General features: G+C 42.4%; 1 protein-coding gene across 3 annotated transcripts in view; it reads right to left on the minus strand.

The window, feature by feature from the left end:
* The window catches only part of USP31 (ubiquitin specific peptidase 31), a 91,646-nt gene that overhangs the window by 20,343 nt on the left and 43,483 nt on the right, over positions 1-27,820 (minus strand). For all 3 annotated transcript variants that reach the window (XR_012787267.1, XR_012787268.1, XM_075564608.1), the window contains exons 6-11: positions 24,561-24,705; positions 19,071-19,251; positions 11,892-12,003; positions 11,175-11,269; positions 9,580-9,657; positions 8,863-8,992 (exon numbers count right to left, since the gene is read on the minus strand). Coding sequence is in view for 1 of the 3 variants with exons in the window: in XM_075564608.1 (XP_075420723.1) it covers positions 8,863-8,992; positions 9,580-9,657; positions 11,175-11,269; positions 11,892-12,003; positions 19,071-19,251; positions 24,561-24,705 (741 nt within the window). In the remaining 2 variants the exon portion in view is untranslated. The remainder of the gene's footprint in view (positions 1-8,862; positions 8,993-9,579; positions 9,658-11,174; positions 11,270-11,891; positions 12,004-19,070; positions 19,252-24,560; positions 24,706-27,820) is intronic.

Here is a 27,820-nt window from a genome sequence, read left to right on the forward strand (position 1 = left end):
AGGAGAACTGCCTCAGAGAGTGTTCAAAGCTGTCAACTTTGTGATTTTCATTTTTAAAAATCTACCAATTACCATTATATATTTGTTTATTGTTGTTATTGAGAGGTTTAAAATTTACTGCCTAGCCTTTTCATTCAACCTGAAGGGTGCTCTTTAGAATTTGTTTGTTTGGTAGGTCTTGCCATGATGAACTCCTTGAGGTTTGGGATTTTTTTTTTTAATGTAAAAACCAACCATTTGTCAGAATTGTTTGCACTATCTTAACTCACTAAGCATAACTTTGCCAAGTAATACTCATGACATAACATACAAAAAAAAACCTTTTTAGGTCTCTTTCCTAAAAGTTTTTTTTCCCTCCTGTTCCACTACCATGTTCAGCCTTCATTCAGGTTTCAGTAATTCCTCTCAGTTACCTTGCCCTTGGTCACTCCCTACCAGTCCTCCCATCCCCTCCCTCCGCTGGTTGTGAACCACTTGTTGTTCCCTTGTCCCTGTGTTGGCCAACACCTCCTCCCTTCCCCTACCTCCCACCCTCTCATGTCCCTCCGGGACCGTTGATCCCGTTATTTTCTTCTCACATTGTTTGTCCAGCCTATCTTATCTAGGTGGCCCTGTAGATATAGTAATATGTGCATAAAAATGCAGACCTATGTGCATATATTTATAGGTTCAGTAGTAGGGTAGCAGGTGGACATTGGGCCTCCTCACGCACACTCCCTCAATACAATAGCACCTTGCTCACCTAAACGGTCATTCCGTGATACCCACCTTCTCGACATGATCACTGAAGACAGATGTGTGTATAAGCAAACGTGGTGAAGAAAACTGATGGTGTCCGGCTATCAAAAAAATATAGTATCTGGGGTCTTAAAGGCTTGAAGGCAAACAAGTGGCCATCTAGCTCAAAAGCAACAAATCCCACAGAGACGAAACACACAAGCCTAAGTGAACACAAGGTGTTGAAGGGATCAGGTAGCAGACACCAAAGAACAAAAACCATCATTGTGTGATCACCTTCCCCACATAAACACTGAAGACGAATGTGTGCATAAATAAGTGTGGTGAAGAAGGCGGATGGTGCCCAGTTATCGAGAGATAATAGCATCTGGGGACTTAAAGGCTTGAAAGTAAACAAGCGGCCATCTAGCCCAGAGGCAACAAAGCCCACATAGAAGCAGCACACCAACATGTGTGATCATGAAGGGCCGAGGGGACCAGGTTTCAAGCAACAAAGGCGGGGGGGAAATCATATCATCGTAAATGAGGGGAGTGCATGATGGGGATCCAATGCCCATCTGTAGACAACTGGACATCCCTTGCAGAGGGGTAGTGGGGAAGAGATGAGTCACTCAGGGTTTAGTGTAGCAACAATGAAACTCACAACCTTCCTCTAGTTCTTAAATGCTTCCTCCCCGCCAATTATCATGATCCCAATTCTACCTTACAAACCTGGTTAGACCAGCGGTACAGCAGGGATCTGGAAACACAGGGAATCTAGGACAGATGAACCCCTCAGGACCAACGGTGAAGGTGGCAACACTGGGAGGAAAGGGGGTGTAGAAAGGGAGAATGCAGGGACCTACATATAACCTCCCCTCTGAGGGATGGGCAACGGGAAAGTGGGTGAAGGGAGACATCGGGCAGTGTAAGATAAGATAAAATAATAATTTATAAATTATTAAGGGTTTGTGAGGGAGGGGAGTGCGGGGAGGGAGGGTAAAAAGGAAAATGAGCTGATTCCAGGAACCCAAGTGGAAGGCGAATTTTGAGAATGATGAGGGCAACGAATGTATAAGGGTGCTTTACTCAATTGATGTATGTATGTATTGTGACAAGAGTTGTATGAACCCCAATAAAATGATTTATTAAAAAAAACAAAATAAAGCAGGAAGAAGAAGCACACCAGCCTGTGTGAGCATGCAGGGTCGATGGGATCAGGTATCAGGCATCTAAGACACAGTGGATGATTGTATGGATTGTGATGAGATATAAAAGCCTCCAATAAAAGTATTTCATTAAAAACTAAAACGTTTTATTTAACCCTCTCACTTGGGTGAAAGTCTACAGAGATTGGTCTTCCACTCAACAACCTGTCCGTGTTGTTTTGGGACACTGATGGCACTCCCCTCAACATAACAGCCCTCCCTCATCCTCGTCCTCTCTGTACCCCTGCTTCCCCTGGTCCTTTTCCCTATTCCTTCCTGCCTCGGAGAGCCTCACTCCTGGGCAAATGCTGTCCTTTGGGGCTTGTGGAGTTGACTGTCCAAAGGGGTACGTACTTCCCCAGTGTTCCTATTCAGCTGGAAGTTGAGCCAGAGGGGTGAACTGAGTTCCAGGCTGGAAGGCTGATTGAGGACCATGTCTTAGCGGTTCCACCAGTCTCAAACGGACCAGCAGACCAGCTCTTTTTCATAAGTTGGAGTTTTTGTCCCACATTTTTCTCCCACTCTATCCGGGACCCTCTACTATGAAACCTCTGAGAGACGTCTTCAGCAGCAGTAGGCACCATCTAGTTCGTCCGGTCTTAGGGGCATGGAAGCTGAGGCCCACATGCTCCACTGGTCCTTAGACCATACTGCTTTCCATCCATTTTTAATTTTCTTCATGCTGCTTTGCTTTGGCCAGACAGGGAGAGGCCAGCAGGGACCTCAGAGGCCTATGTTATGCCAAATGACCTGGTTGTAGTTGTTAGGGAAGGAGACTGCCACCCCTTCCTCTGTTTAAACTGGCGGCCTTCCCGTTAGCAGTCAAGCACTGCGTCACTGTGCCACTAGGGGTCGCCCTATCTCTACTCACTGCCATGGAGTCAGTGCTGTCTGTCTGTAGTGACCCCACCCCTGCCCTTGTAGGTTTCTGAGACTGTCACTGATTAAAGGAGTAGAAAGCCCAGCCTTTCTCCTGAGGAGATGCTGGTGGTTTCCAACTGCAGACCTCAAGGATTGAGAGCCTAACTCGCAACCACTATATCACCTGGGCTCCACTAGTAACAGCTTAATTCAAAGCCCTCATTCATTTTCTCACCTGGATTTCTTCACGTCTCCTAACTATTATCTTCCCCCAAGCATTAAACTTCACCAGAACTTCCCTAAAACTCCTGCCTCAGTTACTACATACATACCTCTCTTTGCAGCATTTTGAGGCCTTAAACCCACTTAGGTTACCTGCGGCAGGTAATTTCAGGAGATGGCTGTATGCGGCTCAAAGTGTTGGTGGGGCATAGCTGATACGAGACTTTAAAATCTCTGGAGATTAGACAGTAGCTGCATCAGCTTTGGGGCCACCCAGATTAAGGCGTAAGGGGAGCCACGGAAATGGAGGACTCGCTGTAATGAAAGGGGCAAGAGCCACAGGCAATGGTCTCGAACAGAGAGCATTGTAAACTTGATTATGCTGGATCGAACTGGATACTTGGGTCAGTTGACCTACCTCTTGACCTAATCTGAGTTTGTTCTAGGTTCAAGTATTTCTTGCTTGTTCCATGACAAAAAAAAATTTCTTCCCTGATGTTTAAATAGTGATGGTGGTCTTGTCTTTCTTATTCATTACTTGTGTTTTTATCTTTATATATTACTGTTTTATCCTTACCACTTTGTTTCTGTTGGGTTTCTCAGTTTGTCAAGAACAGAAGGAGTAGATGCATAGAGATAAGAGCAGATGCAAATAGTTTGTTGGGGATGTAGGGCTGGGGGGTGGAGACAGCGAGGGCGAAGGATCTGGGGAGAAACAAGGAATGTGGTATGTTGGGGGGACACTACAACTGACTGTGATTATGTATATACAACTCATTTCTGAAGCGACTTAACCATAGATGAAGGGCAGAGTTTTTGTGTATGGGGCACTCAGTTTATGTCAATGGTGGTGGAATAAATTGGAAAAGATATCGATAATGGCTGTACAACATGAAGAGTATAATCAATGACACTGAATTACACAAGTTGAAGTTGCAGAATTGGAGAATGTTCTGTTATGTATCTTTTCCCCACAATTTGAACAACGATGACAAGAAAATGTTCTCGAATTTGGATATGGTGACAATTGTACAAATCTTGATATGACTGAATTACTGAATTATATGACATGTGGTTGAAGTGCTAATAAAACTTTTAAAACACACACACACAAATGCAATGTCAGAAAAAAGAAAAAGGGGCTAGAGCCAAGGAATAGGAATCTTGGAGAAACACAAAACTGAGAAATCAGCTTCAGAATGCAGTCAGAGAAATAAGTAAATCAAAACCATTCCCTTTATGTACACCAAGCAAAAGGAGTGGCAAGAACTGGGTGACACTGCACCAGGCCCCATGGAGAGGTCAAAAGGACGGAGCAACAGACACTGAAGTGAGCAACTCAGGGCCACTGAGAACTTCAGGTGACACAGTGTGAGAAATGCAAGTGAGAGAGGTCTGGGGTGAGAAACAAGTACAGGTACCACTTATTGTAACCATAGGGAGAAAGGCAGGAATGATAATTCGAAAGGAAAGCAGGACTGAGGTTCATGTATGTTCTCCCATGCTGAGGAGTTCCAATCACATTTGTAGGTGAAGGAGGACGGTTATGTGACTTATTGATCATCTATATAAGTGACTGTCTAACCCAATGGAGCAAGTAGTTGACTGTTCAAACTGACTTTCATATACTACAAGATGGATGTGTGGCGATGTCTAGTTGTTATCAGTTTTTAAAAGACTTCTCTGATCTCGGGACACCCTTGTTGGCTGCTAACAGGCTCTCCAAGACAGCACAGACCCGCAGTCTATGCTCTGACTATTGCTGGCCTCCCAGACTGCCTAGAAAATGAAGGAGGCTCTCTCAAGAGGCAGCTGGACCCACTTCAGATGGTTTGCTTAAAAGTCTCTTCCTGTAATCTCCCATCTTTAAGTCCTGCCCTTTAGACACAATTCGTCCAACTCCTGATCCACAGAGCAGTTCTTAAGTTTCTGAGAACAATTCTAAAACCCCACAAAGACCTCCTTCCCCCATGCCATGACACTGTGCTCGGGAGAGGGAGACGGAACCAGTTCACGCTCTCAACGGAAAACACCCGTGCCAACGACATGAGCAGCACTATCACCACCCGAGTTCTGGACACCTTCTAAAGCATCCTAAGGCAGCATGACCCTCGCACTAGGATCAATACTATTATTGGGCATTCAGCTATTATCACACAGCTTACTGCTAAATCTCACTTCCTTTCCTATACTTGTACTTTAATTGTAGGACTCAATGACTAAACTTCCCAAGTGGAATTTATTCATTCACTCATTTACACGTTTATTGAACACCTTTTCCCTGCACCAGGTGCTGCTCCAGATGCTATCATATTTAATGAACAGGATAGATGGCATCCTTGCTGTCATCGAGCTTCTGACACGCCCTTTACCCTCTCCGCACCGCCTGTGCTGCAGCCACCTTGGCCTCCTTTCTGTTCTGCAGCCATGCAAAGTGCCTGGTGGCTCTGCAGGTGGAGTGACCTGCAGCTGCTCCACGGGTGAAAGCTGAGGACATCTGCTCCCACATTTGGTCTTAAACACCCTGCCTAGGCTCCTGAGGCCGTCTAGTTGATGACCATGAGTACTTGTTGACTGACTGTCACCCCACTGGGCTACAAATGCCACAAGGGCAGAAATCTGTTTGTTCCCCACTGCACCCCCAGTACCAAGTGATGTGCCTAGCACACAGTATATATTCAATAAGCATTAACCGAATGAGCGAGTCATTATTAAAATGCATCCTGCTAGCTTGAACTCATCATTCTAGATTGATGCGGTACTTTGTAGAATTATGGGTTACCAAGTGTCCTCCAAAAGGTATGTACAAGTCCCAAACCCCAGTACCTGTGAATGTGACCTTATTTAGTGTGGTAAATATATAATCGCTTGTCCGTTTGAGGATTAAGAGTGTAGGGGTGGAGTCTAGCTTGTCAATCAGATCATAGTCAATGTGGCCTCGGTGTGAGCATGGCCTTCTCCTGAGAATTCTGGGAAATCTGGTACTTCTTCTTGGAGGTGGGAGACTCTCTGCTCACACCCTGGGAGACATAGTAGCTGACAAGACACATGGGCCCACCCTGATGCAGAGACCCCCCTGCCAGCGCTGAGATGTTTCCAATGCCACTGGATAAGACTTTCTACCCACTGGCCTGTGATCTTCTACATTCGGCATCATTGCTTGGGTTTCGTGGGTCTAAAGAGGACTTTATAGATTGGTATCAGACATGGGCTAAAATTGGACTTGTGGACGTGATCTGGACTGGGCTAGGATGTTTTCTCAATATTCAATTGCTCTTGGATATAAATCTCTTTCTTATACACATATGTGCATCCATGGATTTGTTTCTCTAGTCCCCCCAGACTGACAAATTTAGAATTAGGCTCTTTGTAGATGATCCAGGCTAGGACAAGCCCTGAATCCAAGGACTGAATCCAATTTCTGTCTTGTAAGACGGAAAGAAAACCCATAAGGGCGCAGCAAAGAACGTCATGTGGAGACAGAGACAGATAGTGAAGTTACACACGTCCAGCCAGGGAACACCAAGAACCGCTCATGACTAGAAGCTAGGAATTTGACTTTGTGGATCATAACAAACTATGGGCAACAGGGAGAAGAATGAGAGTCCCAAGGCAATTCACTGTGCTTCTGCAGAACCTGTACAGGGGCCAGGAGACAGTCATTGACACGGAACAAGGGGATACGGTATGCTGTAAACATCAAGGAACGTACACATCAGGGGGTGCTGTCTCACCACACTTAGTCCATCTGTGTACTGAGTAAATAATCCAAGAAGCTGGCTTATGTGAAGAATTTAGAATCAGGATTGGAGACTTATTAACAACTTGTCATATGCAATGATACAATCTTGCTTGCTTATAGTGAGGAGGACCTGAAGCACTTGCTGATGAAGTACTGCAGCCTTGACTATGGATCGCAACTCAATGCAACGAAAACCAAAATCCTCACAGCTAAACCAGTAGGCAGCATCACGATACACAAAGAGAAGGTTGAAGTTGTCAAGCATTTCTACAGTCGATCCTCATGGAAGCAGCAGTCAAGACACACTGCACAGGATGCATCCGCTGTACAGACCTCTTGCCAGGCTGTCACTTTGAGGACTAAGGTGCACCTGACTCCAGCCGTGGGATTTCCAATCCCCTCAAATGCATGTGAAGGTGTGACGCTGAATGCGGATGAAAGACCAGTCGGCGTGTTTAGATTATGGTGCTGGTGAAGAATATTACAAAAGAACCAACAAGTGGACTACCAAAAGAACACACAAATCTGTCTCGGAAGCAGTACAGCCAGAATGCTCCTGCGAAGCAGGGCTGAGGCCACTTCACGTGCGTGCTATCCGGAGAGCCCGGACGCTGGGAAAAGACATCAAGGGAGGTAAAGCAGAACGGTAGTTGAGTGAAAAGGAGAAAGGCCTCCAAGGAGATGGACCGGCAGTGACTGCAACGTGGGCTCCGATGTAACAACTGCGAAGCTGGGACAGACCCAGGCCGTGCTTTGTTACCGCGCCCAGGGCTGCAATACGGAAGAACTAAGTTGACGACGCCCAGCAACAGGAGAAGAGAGGCGAGGGGTGCACAGATTCTCTCTGAGCTTCCAGGAGGAAGCAACTGCCAATATCTTGAAATCCCTGTTCCCACGCCGACCGGCACGCCCACAGGCTACTGAGGAAAGCCGGGCAGGATACTCACACAGAGCCTTCAATCAAGCCATTTCAAACGCAGCTCAGTCCTTTCTTTCTATAAGCAAGTCCAAGCTAAAATCTTATGTGTTATGAGAAACTTTTGGTAAGAAATTAACTAAGCACAATGTGAAAGAGGGGAATTCAGTGAAAACACAGAAGCTACTTTCAGATACCAGAGGGTTGAAAAAGGAAAAATCAGTCTTCCTCAATTTTCTTAAAGAATGCAAAAGATAATACTAAACCTCTGCTGCTACAATAACCAGGGAACGTATTACAAGTCAGCTTCAGGCATTATCAGAGGTACCAGGAGATAAAACTGACAGGCTTTCTGAAGGGGCAGATGAAGCCCTGGGAACACAGGTGTTCCGACAGAGGTCGGGGGTGGCTTTCTTGGAGCCTTCAGTCCTGTAACTGCCACGTGTGCCTGCCTGCACAGCACTGAGCTCGGACGCTCCGCTGCCCAGGCCTGTGCTGTCTGACAGAGAGCCACTGCCTATAGGTCACTTACAGTGTGGCCAGCCCAACTGAGGAGCTACGGCTTCTCAATGTTCACTTTGTCTTTTAAAAAATAAGTTAAATTCAGAGAGTTGGTGACACGTATATTCTTAGAAAGACCACAGTAAGTAGTGCAATGGCAAAGCACTTGACTGCTAACCAAAAGATCGACAGTTGGAACCCACCAGCCAGTCCCCCACTGGGAGAAAAGACCCGGCCATGTGTTCCTGTAGAGAGTACAGCCGAGGAACTCCCACAGGGCAGCCCTACTCTGTCCGATTAGCTCACTATTTGGTGGCGCAAAACAGCTACACATGTTCCTGGACAGGACCAAGAAGTTGAGAATCACTGCTTTAGTCACTCCATAAATTAATCTAAGAAATCAAACCAAAAAATAAATTGATTGTTAACCATGGAGGGTTTTAAAAGCACAGGTTACAAAAGTTCCCTTATAGAGCATTTCAATTCATCAAAGTTTTCTGAAAAGTCAAACGATTTTTGGTTAGCCGTGATTTGGGTACTGTCCTCAAAGCGTCAGCACTAGAACACTCATCAAGTGTGTAGAATGTAAGTGTCCTTCAGGAATCTCTGAGCGTTCCCATGGTCATTGTATCCGCAGCTGCTCTTTACTGCCCCTACTGTCCTCACCTCCCAAGAAATGCTGCCTGGCCTCTTACCCGTTCCTCTTTGGTGTAGAGTTGGAAACACTGAGCTAAAGTGCAAATCTGAGGCTGATGATGGCGCTCCTTTTGCAGACGGACACTCTCCGAGTCAGGGATGTACTCATCCTCAGTATTTATAAACAAGCTGCAGTTAGGGGGAAAGCATGTATCAGAGAATGTTATGCAAAACTGACATTTTTAATACAATTATAGTTTACAGTTTAGGAAGTGGCCATAAATTCATCACACAAAAAAATCAATGTATACAAACAAAAGCAGTCATTCAATTTTTCAGTAGTTCTAAATGTGCTTGAAAGTTCTCCATCTACAAGGTAATTTTCAAGAAGTAACTAAGAGCTGGTTTTTCTGGGACTGGTCAGGAACCGTGCTGACTAATCAATATATGCTGCTCCTCAAGTTTAGAATGTGCATTGACACAGTTTACTAAAGTTAATGGGCCTGTAATTTTAAAACTTAAATTAACTGGACCTGTGTAGTTACTTCTGTCTCTAGCAGCAAACAAACACGCTCAGGTGTGGAGGTCTGGAAGAGAGAACGGAACGAAAAGGAGGAACAAGCTGCTTTAAGTAAAGGACTAGCCATGCATGAGGATACTTAGCTAAAGAGAAGAGAGGTTTGCATTTCAACCAATTTAAAGATCAAAGATGTGCTACTGATATATATTAAAACAATGATTTTCTAAATGCTAAGTATAAAAAAATAAATACTTACAAATCCTTTGTCTCCTTGTCCCATTCTACTACTAATTTCACATGTGCAGTACCGCCCGGTCCACAAGATTTTAATGCCCTACAGGATGAGAAGATAGGGGGAAAGCTATACATTGTTTACAAAAAAGGATTTTGTTTCAGTGTGATGATGTCTTGCTAAAGCCGTAATATAATTAGTGAACGCTGCTAGACTAAGTTTCATGACCTCAGGCGTAATAACTAGCGTGCATCTGCACTGAAAAAAAATCCTTAAGTTAAAAGGCATCCAACAGGGAAATACAGATATTGGGGGGAAATGCAGGATCACATTATCAGGCTGTCGACAATCACTCTGAGATGTTCCTTTTTGGCCCATTTCTCACTGACCCAATAGCCAGTGGGCAGCAGTTCCCCCAGGAGCACAATCTATTCTAGCACCTACCTCACCATCATGCCATAGACGGGGCTTAATACCACCACATGTCCTCTGACCTGCCATACAACACACACACTCTGTCTAGGGCATCTAAGTTACATCCCTCCACCCAGGCGCCACTCAGGCCCCGTCTCCTTCTTACAAAGCACCTCTAGAGAAACTGTCAACCTTACTCAGCTAGCAGTTCTCAGGCTCGCAGTGTTTTGGGTTGAATCTACTAAGTCTCATGTCCAAAACCAAATAGGGAGTTATTTTCTAACTAGAGTATGTTGCATACGTTTTAGAATCCTGAAATGCAGACACAGGATTTGCTGGTGGGGGGAAACTGTAATAAAAAACAGTAACTTGAGTATTTATGTTTACATATTTATACAAGTATATAAATATATAGAGACATATAATAGAGGCCTTTATCGCTATTTTATTAAATTGTACACAGAAAGCATACATTCTCAGGGTGATAAATTCCACCAGGGGTAGGAGGGACAGTATGAAGAAAGGTTTACAGGAAAACAATTAGGAAGAGAGAAACCAGACATGCAAAGGCATGCATGAAAAGGCACAGTGTGTCGAACAAGCTCCCGTCCTATGGCAGTGCTGAAGGTTTAAGAGGGTGGGGACAGGAACAGGGAAACATTACATAAAGGAAGCGTTCAGGGTTCAAACTATGAAGCATCTCATAGTCTGTGGAACCTGAGCTAGACTTTTTAAGCCAAAGGTATCACTGGCATAATAGTGGCATAAATAGAATTCTATCTTGGTAAAATTACATCTCGGTGAATATAAAAGTGTAATTTACTCTAGCCCACACCCACTGCCACTGAGTCAATTCTAACTCAGAGTAACCGTCTATAGGTTTTCTGAGGCTATAAATATTGACAGGAAGAGATACCTCATTTTTCTTCCATGAAGCAGCTGAGCAGCTGGTGGGTTTGAAACACCAATCTTACCATTAGTAGTCCAACGGCACTGCTTTGTTTCCTAACATCGATATGACATGGCTTTTTGGATTTCAGTGGAAGCAGTAACGTATTATCCACAAATATTATAAAATTAAAACAGGTATTTAGTTTCTAGGTGAGACTAAGGACTCCATCACCTTCATGTGGAAGTCACATGAGAGGTCGCTTGAAACCCTCTATGAAAACCCAGGAAAGGGAAGGTGATCTGAACTGTCTTACCTTTCGACTGTCGGATGGCACAAGGGCTGCTCCTCCTGCGGCAGCAGGTATGTTATTCCCACCACACTGACCACACGCAAACTGAATGGACACACCTGTGTCAGATGTCAAACGAGAGTCAGACTGAACTTCCCTTCAAGTTTATCTGTCTTACAGTGGCATTTCCAAAGACCAAGGGGATAGTGCATGTTCATTTTATCTATAAAATGCTTCTCTGTCACACTCTGCTCGGTTGTTGAACCAGCCTAACAGACTTTAACTATGATCCACCCAAGTACCATCTACCTGTCATATGTTAAGCAAGACAAGTCATACATGGCTTTACCCAAGTACCATCTACCTGTCATATGTTAAGCAAGACAAGTCATACATGGCTTTAGCTGAACATTAACTTGATGGTCCTCAATGGATAAAATAATTTTTTGGCAACAATCATATTTTTTAAATGTCAAGGAAATATTTTACCAAAACGTCTGTTTATCGTGAGCTAAACCTAGTCAACAAACATTACAAAGAAAGACCCAGAAGTTCAAGGAGAGCCGTGCAGCAGCCTGGGTAAGTTCTCTGTTTGGAAATCTGAACACAACTGATTTCACTACAAGGGCATGCCTGGCCTGCCTTCCCCAAGCACAGAGATCTAGACTTTACATCTTATTTGAGGAATTTTTCACTGGGTGCACAAGCATGCTATGCTGGAGTATCAAAATGCTCACAAACCTGAATGCAAACGGTGGGCCTCAAGAAGTACTTCATCTTCTCTAAAATTTCCTTCTGCAGAAGGTCCCACGCGATTGTCTTCTCTAGGTGCAGCACAAAAGGCAGCCCAAACCTAGGAAAGATAAATACGGTAGTATCTTTTAAAGTATGGCAATTCCTATAATACTGCACTTCCTTATTCTTGGTCTTTTCAAATAGAAGCACAATAAAATTGGTTTTAGGACCATTCCTAAAACAAATCAAATAGGAAATGTAAAGCTCTCATTACTAGCTGATATACCAAACTGTTTCTAGTGGGTGCTGATGCTGCGATATAAAGCAGCAGGAGCACCGGGTTAGAGGAGAGGGGACGGAAAGGGGGGGGAGGGTCAACATGACAAAAAGCATAAGTCAGACAGAAAGGGGGCCAAATGCCAACGGAACAGACAAGAGTTGGAAGATCTAGCAGGCAGGCAGCCATACCCTAGTCATCTTGAGCTCCTAGGGAACACTGGCAAGAGAGTGACACCATAAGTCAGCTCCCACCCTAAGGCAGAAGCCATCTGCCCTTTACAAGGCTTCCTCTCTCTCTGATGGGATCACGTGTGTTACAGGATCAGAGACAAGAAAGTGGCGACATATCAGAATCAGCCAATCAAACAACCCAAACCTAAAACTCACTGCTACTTACTCAATTCCAACTCATAAGACAAGTGCACTGCTCTACAGTTCCAAGGGGGTAAATCTGTATGGACGCAGGTTGACAGATCTTTCTCCCACAGAGCTCAGGGGGTTCAACTACCAACCGTTTCATTAGCAGCCAAGCATAATAACCACTGAGCCACCAAGGCTCTTCCAACCACCTCCGAGCTTAAGAGCATTCCTAAGCTCACATTTGAACAGGTCTGGCTCACGCAAACAGGCAGCCAAGGTTTACAGCCATCAGTCCGCCCCAACTTCGACCCAAGTTTCAGTCACTCAATTCTACTCACAACACATCCTTTTCTTGTAGGAAATTCCCTCAACGGGAGTCCTCTCCCGGCCCTTCTTTATGCTACCTCCTCAGCGTCCGCATCAAAGCGCAGTGGAGGTAGCCTTCCCAGCGAGCACACCAGAGAGACGCTGCCTGCTGCATTTTCTGCCTCCACCAATACACCATCAGCTATCTGATAGCAAAAGGGTGACTTACTTACACACACAGTAGGTTCTCAATAGCCCAAGAAACACAGCCAATGCCTAGAAAATAGCAGGTGCTTAATAAATGTGGAATGAGTGAATGAAAAATCAAGTGAAAAACCAACAGACGAATGCTAATCGAGCCCAAAGCGGAGGTACGAAAATAAGCATGAAACCAGTTCCTCTTTGCAAGCATCAAGTAGTTGACACAATCAACAGTGAAATTAACTACCTACATAGCATTGGGAGCTGCAGTAAGTCACAAGCACAAGTAAATCCTCTGGACTATTTCTCATAGAATGACATTTTCACTCTGAAGATAGGGGCATCCGAGCCTGGAGCAAGATGGCAGCAGGAGCAGCTGCCTGTTCCCAGCTCTGAACTAAATACCAAAAATAAAACAAACAAGCAGAATGCGGCAGGAAGAACTCTGCCAGAACCGAAGACGCGTCAAAAGGCCACAGCCACAAAGTCAGTGCCGAATCAAGAAAAACATGACAGTCAGCACTCGGGAAACCTAGTGGTCTACAAGTCTGGGCTTCAGTCCCTTCCCAGCCCAGCATGTTCATCTCAACACGTGGACAGGGATTCTGATCTCTGCTTCTCAAGGAGGCAAAGCAGACTTCACATGCAAATGTATGTCTGCTCTAACATGTCTAAAGCCGACTGCCGGACTGAAGCAAGAGGTACAGTCTCAGTCTGAAAGGCGTCCATGCTCATGGAGGGTTGAGGGGCAGGAGACAACAACCCAAGGCTATAGCCAACTTAAGACACCTAGATAGAGTGCCATTAATGCACCCAAATAGGCGCCTAAAGACTGGACGGACAGGTTGCAGGCAGTATTTCAGAAATCAAGGCACAGAATGACCAATAAATAACACATATGCCCAGAACAAGCTGCAAACGCAGCAATTACCTGAGAACCCCAGATTTTCACCTTAGGCTGAGCCAGAACCCACCGGGCTAAATGTTAGAGGAGGACACAAGCACAGAGTCAAACTGCCAAGACTAGGAAAACGGTTTTATAATTTTTGTTTGTCCTTTTGCTTGTATTGCTCCTGGAATTCATGAAAATCTTTGTCACAACACTAGCTGAGCCAAGCTAAGGAACAGAGAGACCTTCTGTACACACCAAAGAAGCTAGCATCTGCAAAAGCAGAGAAATCTGATTTTTCAGTTACCTTATTACAACATTCAAATATTCTCATTAAAAAAAACTAGGTCCATTCAAAAATAACAAAACAAAGTGACCAAAACTGTCCCGGTGGAAGCCCAGTTAATGAACCTATTAGACAATAACTTTAAAACAACAGCATGAAATATATTTAAAGAACCAAAGGAAAAAACAAAGAAAGAACTAGAGGACAGCAGGGAAGCAATGAAGGCAAAAAGAGAATTATCATTAAAGGGATGGAAATAGTAAAAGCAGCCAAATAGAAGTGCTGGAGCTGAAAAGTACTTTAACAGAGAAGAAACATGCACCGGAAGGACTGGACAACAGATTTGAGCGGGCATAGGAAAGAATCAGTGAACTGGAACAGAAGCAGAGACCTAGGTGAAGGATACGTCAAGAAACAGTAGCTTCACATTTTGATATTTTTGCCTAATGCAGATTCCTATTATTTTGAAGCAATACTTTTTGACGTATCCTTGTATGTGGAACACCCCAACCAAAAGCAGCACAGGGCACATTCTTCCGTGTGCGCACATAATTCCCAGGATACACCCTATGCTTGGTCATGAGACAGGGCTTGATAGAGGGGTGAAGGAGTTATCTTGCTGTTACTCAAAGTGCTAGAAACATAACATAATTAAGATTTAGTTTGATAAAAAATTAAAATGTAACAGCCTTTGCAGTAAAAATTCCTTTTATGCCCAATCAGAAGGAATGTTCTAACTCAGGAAAGAGACAAGCAAGGCCATTAAATACAAGTAGCTAAGCACAAAGCATGCCCCTTTCAGAGGCCTCTGGGGATGGTGACCTGGTAAGGCCAGCATGGGCGCATCCCCCAAATTAAATAAACAAGGGTAGCGTAAAGCTTCAGGGGATTGTGGTCTAATGCCTCTACCCCATCCCAACCCAGATCCCACAGAAAGGTAGGTATAGACAATTTCCTATTATGATTGTGTTTTTTCTCACATTGTCTCAAGTAACGATTGTATCTTGTGATCATTGCAAAACCTGCTCATTGCTTCCTGCCTGAAAAACCTGTTTTTAATCACATAATTTTGGGTACATAACTTGTTTGGTTTCCCATGAATTTCCATTGTTTCCATCTGTCTAGCATTTCAGAATAAAATTAAGAGTTTCTCAAATCAACTTGGTCTCTGTTTTGGGCTGTAAAACTGACAGATAATCTAGGCTTCTTCATCCCAGCAGACATCTCAATACATTTTTTTAAATTCAATACATTTTAAAAGACTGAAATTATACAGAGTGCCTTTTCCAATAATAAAATGAGATTAGAAAGCAAAAAGAGAAAAATCAGAAATGTAAAAATTAAATAGCACATTATTAAACAACCAATAAAAAAATCCCAAAGGAAAATCAGAAAATACTTCCAGATGAGTAAAAAAGAAAGCACAATATACCAAGTCTTGGAGGATACAGCAAAGGCAGTGTTCCGAGGTAAACTTACAGTGGTAAATGACCACATTAAAAGAAAGATTTCAAATCAGTAAGTTAACATGACATTTTTAAGCAACTCGAAAAAAAAAGCCCAAAGCTACCTAATGGAAAGAAATAACAAAAGTTAGAGGAGAGATATATTAGGATTTTGAAAATGGAATAAAACTGAATCTAACATCATAAAAAAACCAAAATTTTGGTGCTTTGAGAAGATCAATAAAATCAACCAACTTTAATTAGATTTACAAAGTAAAAGAGAAGATACAAACAACTAAAATCAGAAACAGAAGTGGCAACAATACTTACCAACCCAACCTAAATAAGGAGTGTTATAGAAACATACTATTGAAAAATTGGACACCAAGAAATTAGGTAACTTAAAACAAAATGGGAGGAAAAAAATCCTAGAAACAGATTCATTACTGAAATTACCTCAAGAAGAAAATTTCAACAGACATATAATACGGAAAGCTGTTCGGGAGATTATTAAAAACCTCCTGAGAAAAAAGAAAACGTCCAGGCTTCACTGACAAATTCTACTAAACATATCAAGAATTAACATCAATCCTCAAATTATTCCAAAAGAAGGGAGAAAAACACTTCTTCATTCAATCTGTGAGGCCAGTGTACTGTGATACCAAAGACAAAAATAGCACAAGAAAAAAGAAAGCAGGGAAGACAAACCACAGTCCAGTATCTCTTAAGGACACAGAAGCAAAAATTCCCAGCAAATTCCCAGCGCACTTAATCTGACATAAGAAGGATCATATGCCATGATCGAATGGAATGTAGTCCAGGGATGCAAGAGTGGTTCAATGTAGGAAAATCAATCAGGTAATTCAAGATTGACACAACAAAGAAAAACCATTACGTGATAAGTTTAATTTATGCACAAAAGCAATCGAGGGTTCCAACACATTCCATAAAAAAATCGGACAACAAATTAGTAATAGAACACAAATTCTTCAACGTACTAAGAGGCACTCATGAAAAACTCGCAGTTCACATTATATGCAATGAACAAAAAAAAGATCGAAAAGCTTTTACCCAAAGATAAAAGAACAAGACAAGTCTGCCCACTTTGACAACTGCCATTCAGCATTGTACTGAAAGTCCTACTGAGGGTTATTAGGCAAGAAGTAAAATGATTTCTCTTCACAGATGCATAGCTCTATACATAGAAAATCCTGAGAAATCTAAAAGAAAGGTACAAGTAAGCCCATTCAGTAAAATCATGGGTACAAAATCAATATACAGAAACCAGTCATGTTTCTATGTACAACCAATGAACAATCTGAAAAAGAAACTGAGGAAACAATATCGACATCTAAATGGATCAAAAAGAAACCTTTAACTAGCATGGTAAAAGACGTGCACTGAAAACTAGAGAGCATGCTAAAAGGTATCTGGAAAGGCCTAAGACAACGCTGTGCCACGGTCACCCCATCAACAGACGCTCCCACAATAGTGATGATCAAAGCTTAATGAAAACCCAAGTCAAGAACTGGCATGATGACTACACACACATGCATGTTTATCGGAGATCACACTTTTGGTCTTTTAGTGGTGGCTAAACCAAGTGAGGCCACCACCTATCAGGAAAAAAAAATTAACAATACTCATATAGACCCCAAGGGGGAATATACCTACTACTACGTTCCTAATTGGACACTTGGGACCCAATTTCTATGCAGCCTTTGATGACCCAGACCATGTGCTGTAAACGACTGGGACTTTAGATTCTGTCCTCTTGAAGCCACAACATCCTCCACAGGCCACACCAGAGGAATCAAGGCGGAAACCCCACTAAGCCAACTGGGCTCTACCTCAAACTCATCTGCATCAGAGTTAAGGAACTGAAAACTCCCTTGGACGTAAGGCTGAAATGCCTTAGGGTAAGAAGAAGCTGATGACCACTACCCCCAGGTTACAGAACTGCGGGTCATTGAACTTTGGCTCGGATCTCTTGACTACCACATATTTACTATTTTAAAGCCTTCCTTGCTTTCTTATGACATGTATTGAATGGGGAGGGGTAGTTCTGTCTCTGTGAATGAGTGTTATTCAAAGTTTTGCCCTATCACTAGCCTGCACTGTTTGTGTAACTATTGTCCAGTCTTTTAAGTGTTTAATACGCACAAATCAGCAATTCATGTATTGAGGTCTGGAAAGTTGGTCTATACACGTATAATTTCTTTTCTCAATAGTGATTTAGATTCTATATCATTAAGTCAATGACACCATCAACAGAATCACTTATGCCCCAGGGGGATGGATTTAGGGCTCATGCTTAATTCTAAGCCCAAGAACACTATGTTCTTAGGACATGGCCCTGCTCTAAAATAGCTACACGGATAAATCCTGAAAATATTACACTAAATGAAATAAGCCAAACACAAAAGAACAACTACTAAATGATCTCACTCATATAAAACATCTAGACTAGGTGAACGCACTGAGATGAAAGTTTATTAGTGGCTACCTGGAATGGTCTGAGGTAGAAATGGAAGGTATTGCTTAAGGAGTACTGAGTTTCTATTAAAGGTGGTAAAAAAATCAGATATTAGTAATAATAATTAATGTATGCTCAAAAATAAGTTAAAACAGAAAATACTTTATTACGTATTTTTCACCAAAAGAAAACCTTTTTTGTTGTTTTAATTTGAAGACAAATATAAAAGCTATTCTGACAAATAGTAGAAACATTTTTTTTCTCACAAAAACATCCCTTATCTGCATTTTTCTTTTCAGTCTTCGCCGTGTTTAAAAAAAAAAAACATCCCTTATCTGTCCCTATTGCTATTCAGGATACATTACTTTTTTTGATAAACTTACTTGAAAAGATATTCTAAAACTCCCACAAATTATCACAGAGGGAAACTTAGATTTGAGAAAGATTGTCAACTCACAAGTTTCTGGCTTATACAGCTGACTGAATAGAGGTGTTATTTGGTGAGACAAGAAAAACTGGTGAGTCATGTTTGTAAGGAAAGATAACAAGTTCAGTTAGAGGACTAAGTCTGAGGTGCTTGTACGAGGCAAACAGATCTGTTCATTTGGAGGCAGAAAAATGCAGCTAAGAAAGCACCTGGATTAATGGTTTGCGTCTGAGGAAGTCTCAGGTGAAAATATGCATATGAAATGGGCCTTTAAATTACATGAGCCAAGAGCCTGGCATAGATTCTATTCTTCCAATTTCATTACACCTTCACCCTACCCAGCCCGCCCCCACTCCCCACCCCCCGAGAAAGTAGGTCAACTTACATGGGTTTCTAAGTATCAAATCAAACATCAAGTACTGGAAGTAAGGGTTTTCACCCCTAGTGCTTAAAAATGTTTGAAAATATTAGACTCTTAATATCGTACTACCTATTCGAAAACAACTTCCCTTTTACCTTTTCCCTTGCTGCCCAGTGCAGGCTCGATTACACACCAGAAGAACAATCTTGTCACTTCCTGCTCTTGTGGAAGGCAAGTCCACTTTCCCCTGCTTTGCTGCTGTTTGCGGAGGGGAAGACAGTCTATGGTGATCCAGGCCAAATTTCAAGTGGTTTAGATTGTTATTTAAATAAATTCCTGAAATATAAAAAAAATGTATGTCATTTTATCGCTTCAAAATTCTCTTCACCCATTAGAAGAAATGTACACAATAGAGAAACTAAGAGGTTAGCACACTGCACAAGCTAAACTCAAAATGAGAGCGTGAGAGCAAATGCTCTACTCAGATTTTCTTTTTTTTCTTCAATCATTTCATTGGGGGCTCGTACAATTCTTATCACTATCCATACATCCATCCATTGTGTCAAGAACATGTACATTTGTTGCCATCATCATCCTCAAAACATTTGCCTTCTACTTGAGCCCTTAATATCTGCTGCTCACTTTCCCCCTCCCTCCCCACTCCCCCCACCTCGTGAACCCTGCATCGTTCATAATATATAACAATCATAGATTATTATACTCAGATTTTCTATGGGGCCTCCTAGGTAGTTTCTTAAACAGCGATCACTTACTTTAACTCTGTCCAGTGTTAGTTAGGCTTCCTATCTAGATGACCCACCGGGAAAAGTTTACAATGAAGCCATCGAAGCAGCATTCAAGAGCTGCTTTCTTACCGGTAGCTTCTGTCCTCAAGGCTGGGTCTGCCGTCTGGCCCACATGCCGGCTCTTTTCCGAGGCTCAACTCTTCTCCCCCTCTTTACCTCTAACAGCTTCTGAGGTTGGCTGCTCATATGACGTAAGCTCCTTGTCAATTCCAAGGCACAGCTCCCTCCCAAAAGGACCACAATCCAACCAATCCTTGCATGCTACTCAATTCTATTTGTTTTTGTAAGCTACTCTTTGCTTAACAACTTGACCAATCCTTATAAGATGCATAATATATGCCAATCACAAGGCAGACTGTATCCAAGGGCTACTGGGGAAATTTCAATCAACCCGGACACAATTAAAAGTAACACACACTCAAGCAGAAAACAAGCGGGCAGCTCCTTCCCACAAGATTTCTTCAAAGAATGATGGCAAATGTTTGGCACCGGGACTCAAACTACGCAACAAAGACCCCTGCCACATAGTCAAACCCAAACTCACACACAGTCACCTTGTAGGACTCAGGGGAACTGCTTGCTCCAGAGAGTGTCTAAAAGTCATAAATCTTTATGTGAGTTGACAGTCTCATCCTTCTCCCAAAGAGCAGTTGGTGGGTCTGAACCACAGACCTTGCAGTTAGCAGTCCAACATTTAACTCGCTATGCCTCCGAGTTGGGGGAGAGAGGTGGTGGGAGGCAGGGGCATCTCTTCAGCTTTGTTCCAAGAAACCAAGGGAAAAAGGCTACGTAAAAGAATTCACTTTCCCACCAAGATATTTTTGCAGAAATTGAAAAGCCTATCCTGAGATTCATAAGAAATTACAAGAGGCTTCCAAAAAGCCAAAACAATTCTTTTTAAATGAAAGAACAAAGAAAGAAATGCATACTTTCTGATTTCAAAACATACCTCCAGTTAGTAAAACAATGTGGTACTGGTAGAAACACAGGCATATAAACCAATGGATTATAACTGTGAATCCAAACATAAACCTATGTATGTAATGCCAATTACATTTATGTATGTGTTTATTTCACTTTGTGAACTATCTAACCTGTAAGTTTACTAGACTACGACTTTCATTCAGATTCTTCTTTATGCCTACCTTATTCCAAGTTCACTGAAACTAATCATCATTCTCTGTGGCTGCATTAGCATTATCCGTGTCCTCACACCTTTAGTCTTTATCAGGTATGTTAGCAAAATACAGGGGAAATTCCCAGCATGACTTATTTTCTTACAATTTTTCACTTTCCTCCTGTTCTTTTTTGCATTATGTATTCTTGCTTGTGCTATTCTTACAAAGAATAGCTTTTTGCTCGTGCAAAGCTTACAAGGCTCTTCATTATGATAATAATCAATATACCATATATACTCGAGCATACGCTGACCCGAATAAATCAGCTGTGGTACGTAATTTTAGCAGAAAAACTGCAAAAAAAAGAAGTGATGAAAAACTCGGCTTATCCATGAGTATATACAGTATATAATTTTGTTAATATCAAGTTATGTTAAATTCTATAATTATAGTTTATATCATTTCTATTATCATCATCTTTACTTTCCTTTTAAACTTTTTTCCTAATTACAAAAGTAACACATGCTCAATGGATAATTTGGAAATATCTAAGGTATTTTTAATGAAAACACCTGTAATTCTAAAATTCAAACATCTCTTACTTTTTCTTTGACATACTTCTACATTATATTTTCCATTTAGCTATAGACATATACTTGAATAAAAATAAGCAGATTGCATTTTTTATTTCACATTACATCAATCACATCTTCTTGTGTCCTTGAAAATTACTCCCAACGCATGGCATTTAATGCCACTTAAAACACTCAGCAAGGGACCAAGGTATGTAAACTTCTCAGTCAGACCCGGATACTAGATGGGAATGCGTCAATGGGCTTGGAAGCAGAGGCCACAAGGTCCACCAGCCTAACAAAGTTTCTAAGATGCTACCATTGGTCTTTCCCCAACCGAAGCAAAGAATGAAGGAAATGAAATGTGTGGAAATAATTAATACAGAAGAGCTAATGGACCATACAAACCTGTCTCCACCACCACCAGGAATGAAAATCTAGAAGGTGCCTAGGTTCTACATGGTTGAGTATCATTAACTAGAATAAAGAATATAAGAATATAAGGCAAGGAGCCAGCTTGAAGGTAAAAATTTAAAAAAATAAAATTATATTTCTAATGTGGCAGTGATATAATCTCCTGTCAACTTATGAAGAGGTGGAGTCTAGTTTGCCAATCAGGTCACCACTTGATGACCTCATTTGGAGGCATGGAGGATATAAATAGCTCACTGGAGGCCAGACACACTCTCTGCTTCGTATTCCTGATGACAAGACACAGGGACCTACGCTAGAGCCCGGGAGCTGGAGGAGCCACATGCAGATCCACACCTGTGCTAAGAAGCTTACACCGCCACTGGATCCACTGTCCTGTGATCTTCTTGCATTTGGCATTATTGCATGTGCTGCATGAGTCTGAGGAGGAATTTATAGATTGGTATTGGACATATGGGCTAATATTGGACTTAGGGACTTGATCGGCACTGGGCTGGGATGTTTTCTCAATATTCAATTGCTCTTGTATATAAAGCTCTTCCTTATATAGATGAGCGTCTTTGGATTTGTTTCACTAGTCTACCAGGACTGACACAAAGTATCTGAAGCCATCCAGGTGAAGATACCATTCAATGTTTGAACTTCCGCATTTGAAAGCAGGATATGTATCTGGCACAGAAATACATGTGATATATGGATGTTACTTAGAACCAAGAGAATTGAGTAGACACAGTCTAGGAAGATCAAGTTAAGGGCTGAAAACAGAACACTCTGGAATTTCAAAATAATACCAGCACTCCCGCTGAGAAGGGAGGGTTGAGTGGGTCTCTGAATGGTGCTCAGATGGTATCAGCCCAGTGCAGAAACAACAATTGCAACCCTCCCTGCTCCAAGACGTGCCCATTCTGTTCAAAGGCTCTTGAGCTTCACCAATGACTTGATCTCCCACTTTGCCTAGATGAAGCCTTCTAAGTTCAAACTACCTAATGAATGGGCTGTGTGACTCATTCTTGGGGAGTTCTGGGAGACGTCAGGGTATGGGTGCAGTCTGCATTAAGAGCAGGATGATGGTACCATTATTCCAAGCTCAGTGTAGACGAGCTAAATTCCAAATCACAGCTAAAACTACACTAACAGTACTACAATAACTCGCCAGCGTTCTACTTTAACTCATTGTACTGCCTAACAATGAAGTGATACATGTATATTTTTTTCTTCTTCTACAGAACTCCAAATTACTGCTATGGAGTCCACTCTGACTCACAATGACCCTACAGCCTTAAAAGGGCAGATAATCATCCAGATGAGGGAGATTATCAGTCTGTGTCCCAACTGGAGTCAACTGCTTCACGACCACGGGGCTCTTTAGAGATGATGGAAAACAAAGGAGATTGTTACAAAACCATGATTGGTGGCAGGTCCACTGATGACCTTCACTTGTGAGGAGAGGGTCATACAAGGTGGTTAGGGAACATTAATTTTTTTTTCATTAAAAGATCATTGTATTGGGGGCTCTTAAAGCTCTTACAACGATCCATATATCAACTGTATCAAGCATATTTGTACATGTTGCCATCATTATTTTCTGAATATTTACTTTCTATTTGAGCCCTTGGTATCAGCTATTTTTACCCTCCTTCCCCACCTCCAACCCTCGTGACCCCTTGATAAATTATAAATTATTATTTTCATATCTTATACCGACTGCTATCTCTCTTTGCCCACGGTTTCTGATGTTCATCCCCAAGGGGTGGGGTTGTTACATGTCGACCACTGAGATCGGTTCCCCTTTCTTCCCCTCCTCTTCCCGCCTTCAGCCCTACCCTCCTGATATTGCTACTCCCATTCCTGTTCCTGGATTTCATGTGTTGTGAGCTCTTATCTCATCTGTATCTGTGTACATGCTCCAGTCTAGCCCAAAGTGAAAGCCAGGACTGGGTTCATGACAGTGGGGGATGAGGAAGGCTCGAGGAACAAGAGAAATATTGTGTGTTTCAGTGGTGCTATATTGGGCCCTGGTGGACTCATCCCTTCCTCATGACTCTTCTGTGATGGGAAGTCCCATTGTCTACAAATGGGTTTCAGGTCTCTGCTCCGAGTCCCCTTGTTCTCAACAATATGGATATTTTTTGTTTGTTTTTGGTCTTCTGATGCCTGTCACCCGATCATGTCAACACCTCATGATTGCACAGGCTAGTGTGTTTCTGCCATGTGGGCTTGTTGCTTTTCTGCTAAATGGCCACTTGTTTTAACTTCAAGTCTTTAAGACCCCAGATACTGTATCTTTTGATAGCCGGGCACCATCAGCTTTCTTTACCACATTTGCTTGTGCACCCATTTTGTCTTCAGCAATTGTGCCATGAATAGTTCTTAAAGGCAAATATAAAAGAAACATTCTGTGGCAAAGATTTTAGATATAAGAAATCAAACATCAGATCGGGCAGCAAAAAGCTAACACAGAAGCCACGGTATGTATAGGGTATCTTAATGCACCAAAGAGGCCACTTATAAGAGGAGAGACTCAGTCCTGAGGCTCAAGACAGGGCTGACCCAACTCCACACAGGGAAGGTTAGAAACAACAAGATTAGGCACTGACTTCTTCCAGGGGAACATGTTACATAAAGCATAGACCATCATCTGAACACACAAAGGTCAATAGTTGTAAAACCTGCAGACCCAGGTGGTGGTATACAAGCAGGTGGTTTTTGTTTTTTACCTCTTTGACTGAGAATCCCTTCAGGCCTATATATTTCTGGTGTCTCAAAAGCAAAAATGCAATCACTTTCATGGACTGTTTCCAGGTCGTCTGTATCACAAAAGGACCGATGAAATCCATCGTAGTACATTTCTGTTAGCACAATCTAAAAGCAGGAAGACACAATGGTAACTGGATGTCAATAAGATTTGTTCTCCCACTTCTACTATGAAATACTGCCCATGACCGGGATGTGCAAGGATTTGTGAGGGCTCTGTAACATCTCACGTAACTCACTAGTGAGAGAATTTTGGAAGCAAATATCCTCTCACACGTCAGTTCCTATACATTGTGGTCTAGTAGACACCTAGGAGATTGTAAGGTCTAGCTCTCTTGTTTCACAGAAAAAGAGAGGGTGGCTAATTTACCAAAGTTTGTACAACTTCAATTTCAGGATAAGCATTGAACTCACACCTGATGATTTCCAGAGAGTTTCTCCCACATCCCTAAATTTTCTTCTTTCAAGCTAAAAACATCAAATAACCATGGATATTTGTACTGGAAAAAATATTAACACAAATGTCCAACTACAAATTTATTATAGGCAAACTGGGATTATAAAACTAATTAACCTATTGTGGCCCATGGGACATATACTGCCCAGTTTCTTCCAAATCCAACCCATTTCCAAATCCATTCTGACTCACAGCAACTCTGCCTAGGGTTTCCAAGGCTGTTAATCGTATGGAAGCAGATAGCCTCATCTTTCTCCCGTAGAGCAATTGGTGGGTTGGAACCACCCACCTTGTGATTAGCAGTTCAACACTTACTCAACAGCACCACCAGAGATTCTTCCCAGGTTTCTTGGGAAATTACTATCCCAGCTGTAGCATATGCTGCCACCTGGTGAGAACCTCTATAAATAAATATGTGAATCTCAAGAACTAGGCCCCCATCAATCCTACCACCCAAGTCCATATAAGCCATTACCTGTCCCAAACTCCTCAACAAACTTTTCCTCTTACTTTCTGCATGCCTTGCATTTCAGAAGAGAAAGATGAGGTTTGTCTACTCCCAAAAAGATTTATAATCTTGAAAACCCTGGACGGTGCTGTTTTACGGACTAACTATGAGTTGGAATCCACTTGATGGTACCAGACTTTTTTTCACCCCCGCCTTGGTGGGTGGGGAGGGGGGAGGTTGCGGGTGCAGAGTATTCATTGCTGAGAGCACATGGGATCAACAACAAATTCAAAGCAAAAAATAACTATGATGAAAGGATCAGAATGATGAGCTACAATGTTTCCACTAAATGAAAAGGTCGTCTAAGTAAATTCTAAAGCTAAGCACAGAACAAGATGCATACAATCATTCCCTTTTTATAAAATAATATAGCATATGCCCAAGGAAAATATGAATGGGTAACCAGAATATTAACAGTTACGTAATAGACTTTAGGGCTAAGAAAGATACTTATACTTTGCAAGCTGGCTTTGAAATGGTTGCCTGTTTTACAACACAGCTAACATAAAGGGAGGTGGGGGAGGGGAGCAATGAAGACGTCAGACACTGCCTAGTGAAGAGAGCATAGGCCTCCATACCCAGCCTGCCACCAACCAGCCCGGGGCTTGAAGTCGCATGGTGGCTGGGGCCTCCTGAAAATGAAGGGGCACCACACACACACCCCTCTGCGAGCACTGGGACTTTATAAGACTATACTGAAAAAAGGAGGCTGATGGCTTGTCACAAATAGCCCACGAACAATATTTTTGGTATATCTTTCTTTCCAATGTTATTATCATGTTGTTTTTCTAGTGAAAATACGAGTACAATTCAATTTCTCCAGCAAGCTGAGGTCAAAACAAAACTGTAATTATTTCACCAATTTAAAGAGCCCCACAGTTCTGGAAGCTTTAAAGATGCAACCAGATTTGCCTTGGACACACCTCGAAGGCACCCTCACTCTGTCTTTCCCCTCATTCTCAAGGAAAAGAATCAGTGAGCTCTTTGGAACAAGGAAGAAGACGGACATTTTTTCCATGTGCCAGTTATTTGTTCTGTGAGATATTTGCCGTATTAGGGCAAAACTGCTGGTTAAACTTGTTATACTGTGGTAACTTCCCAAATGAGGCCACATGAGGGCAAAGTACATAACACCTCTCTCTTATTCATGTGATTTCAGGGCAACTTCCAGAGCTATCTACAGAAAAGCTATTCAGTCACTGAATCATATTTTCAAGGAAAAACATAAAATTGGGTGTTTTCCAAATAAAATCATAGCAATGAAGCAAATAAAAACTATGCAAAAATATATCGTGACCAACAGGCCAAAAGTATTTTGGTTGGTCGCGCGTGATGGTAGCGGGGTGGCACAAAAACTTAAACCCTCAACTTTCAGCCAAAAGGGGGGCAGCTCAAGTGCCCTCCGAGGTGCTTGCAAAGGCAGACCCAGCAGTCAACTCCCTGAGAGCCGCCATCGTGAAAACCGCACCAGCAGTCCCACTCTGCACACAGGGAGTTGCCGAGAGTCCGAATCATCTCAGGGCACTTAACAACTTGTAAGACTGACCAAGAACAAATAGAAATGTTCCTTTTTCTTTCTGTCCTTCTACTCCTCCTGAGGGAAAAGGAATGAGCGAGCTCTTTGGAACACAGAAGAACTACTTTAACTAACAAGACCAGAGACTGTGGTCGAGCTTAACCCGAAAGCAAAACACAGCGACCATCTACTGCGGAGAGACGACTGCACTAGCCAGAAAAGCTAGTGGGAAGGGTATTCTCGCCATGGTGGGACGAGGACTGAGGAAATGACATCTGGGTTTTTTAAACCTCTTTGCTCTTCAAATACCACCGAGATGCTCTTTCTATTGCCCACACAGGCACGTGTAGGAATGACTAAGAAGAGCTAAGTACAAGGAGTCTTCTTTCCTCGGTGTTCCTTATTAGTAACAGGTGCACCATCCTCGGATGGTCACTGGAAGGTTATGTCATATGACTTACTACTCAAAACACCGCCACATAGCAGGCAATACTACAAACTAAAAAAAAAAAATCTGACTGTCAGAACTCACTTCCGGTGGAGTCACGGAGCCAAAATCCGGCCCTAAGCAGTGAGGTCCTGTGGCTGTCCTGTGGCTACAAAAAGGCCTAGGTGTGTGGGGTCACCGCTTTTCCTTTCTTAAAAAAGAAAACAATTATATGCACACACATACACACAACTGAAAGAAGCATGAGGAGTTTTTTATGGATATTTTTCTCTTTGAGTTCTTTTCTCTTCAACA

Source organism: Tenrec ecaudatus, chromosome 12 (genome assembly GCF_050624435.1).
Source record: "Tenrec ecaudatus isolate mTenEca1 chromosome 12, mTenEca1.hap1, whole genome shotgun sequence".
In the NCBI taxonomy this organism is placed as follows: domain Eukaryota; kingdom Metazoa; phylum Chordata; class Mammalia; order Afrosoricida; family Tenrecidae; genus Tenrec; species Tenrec ecaudatus.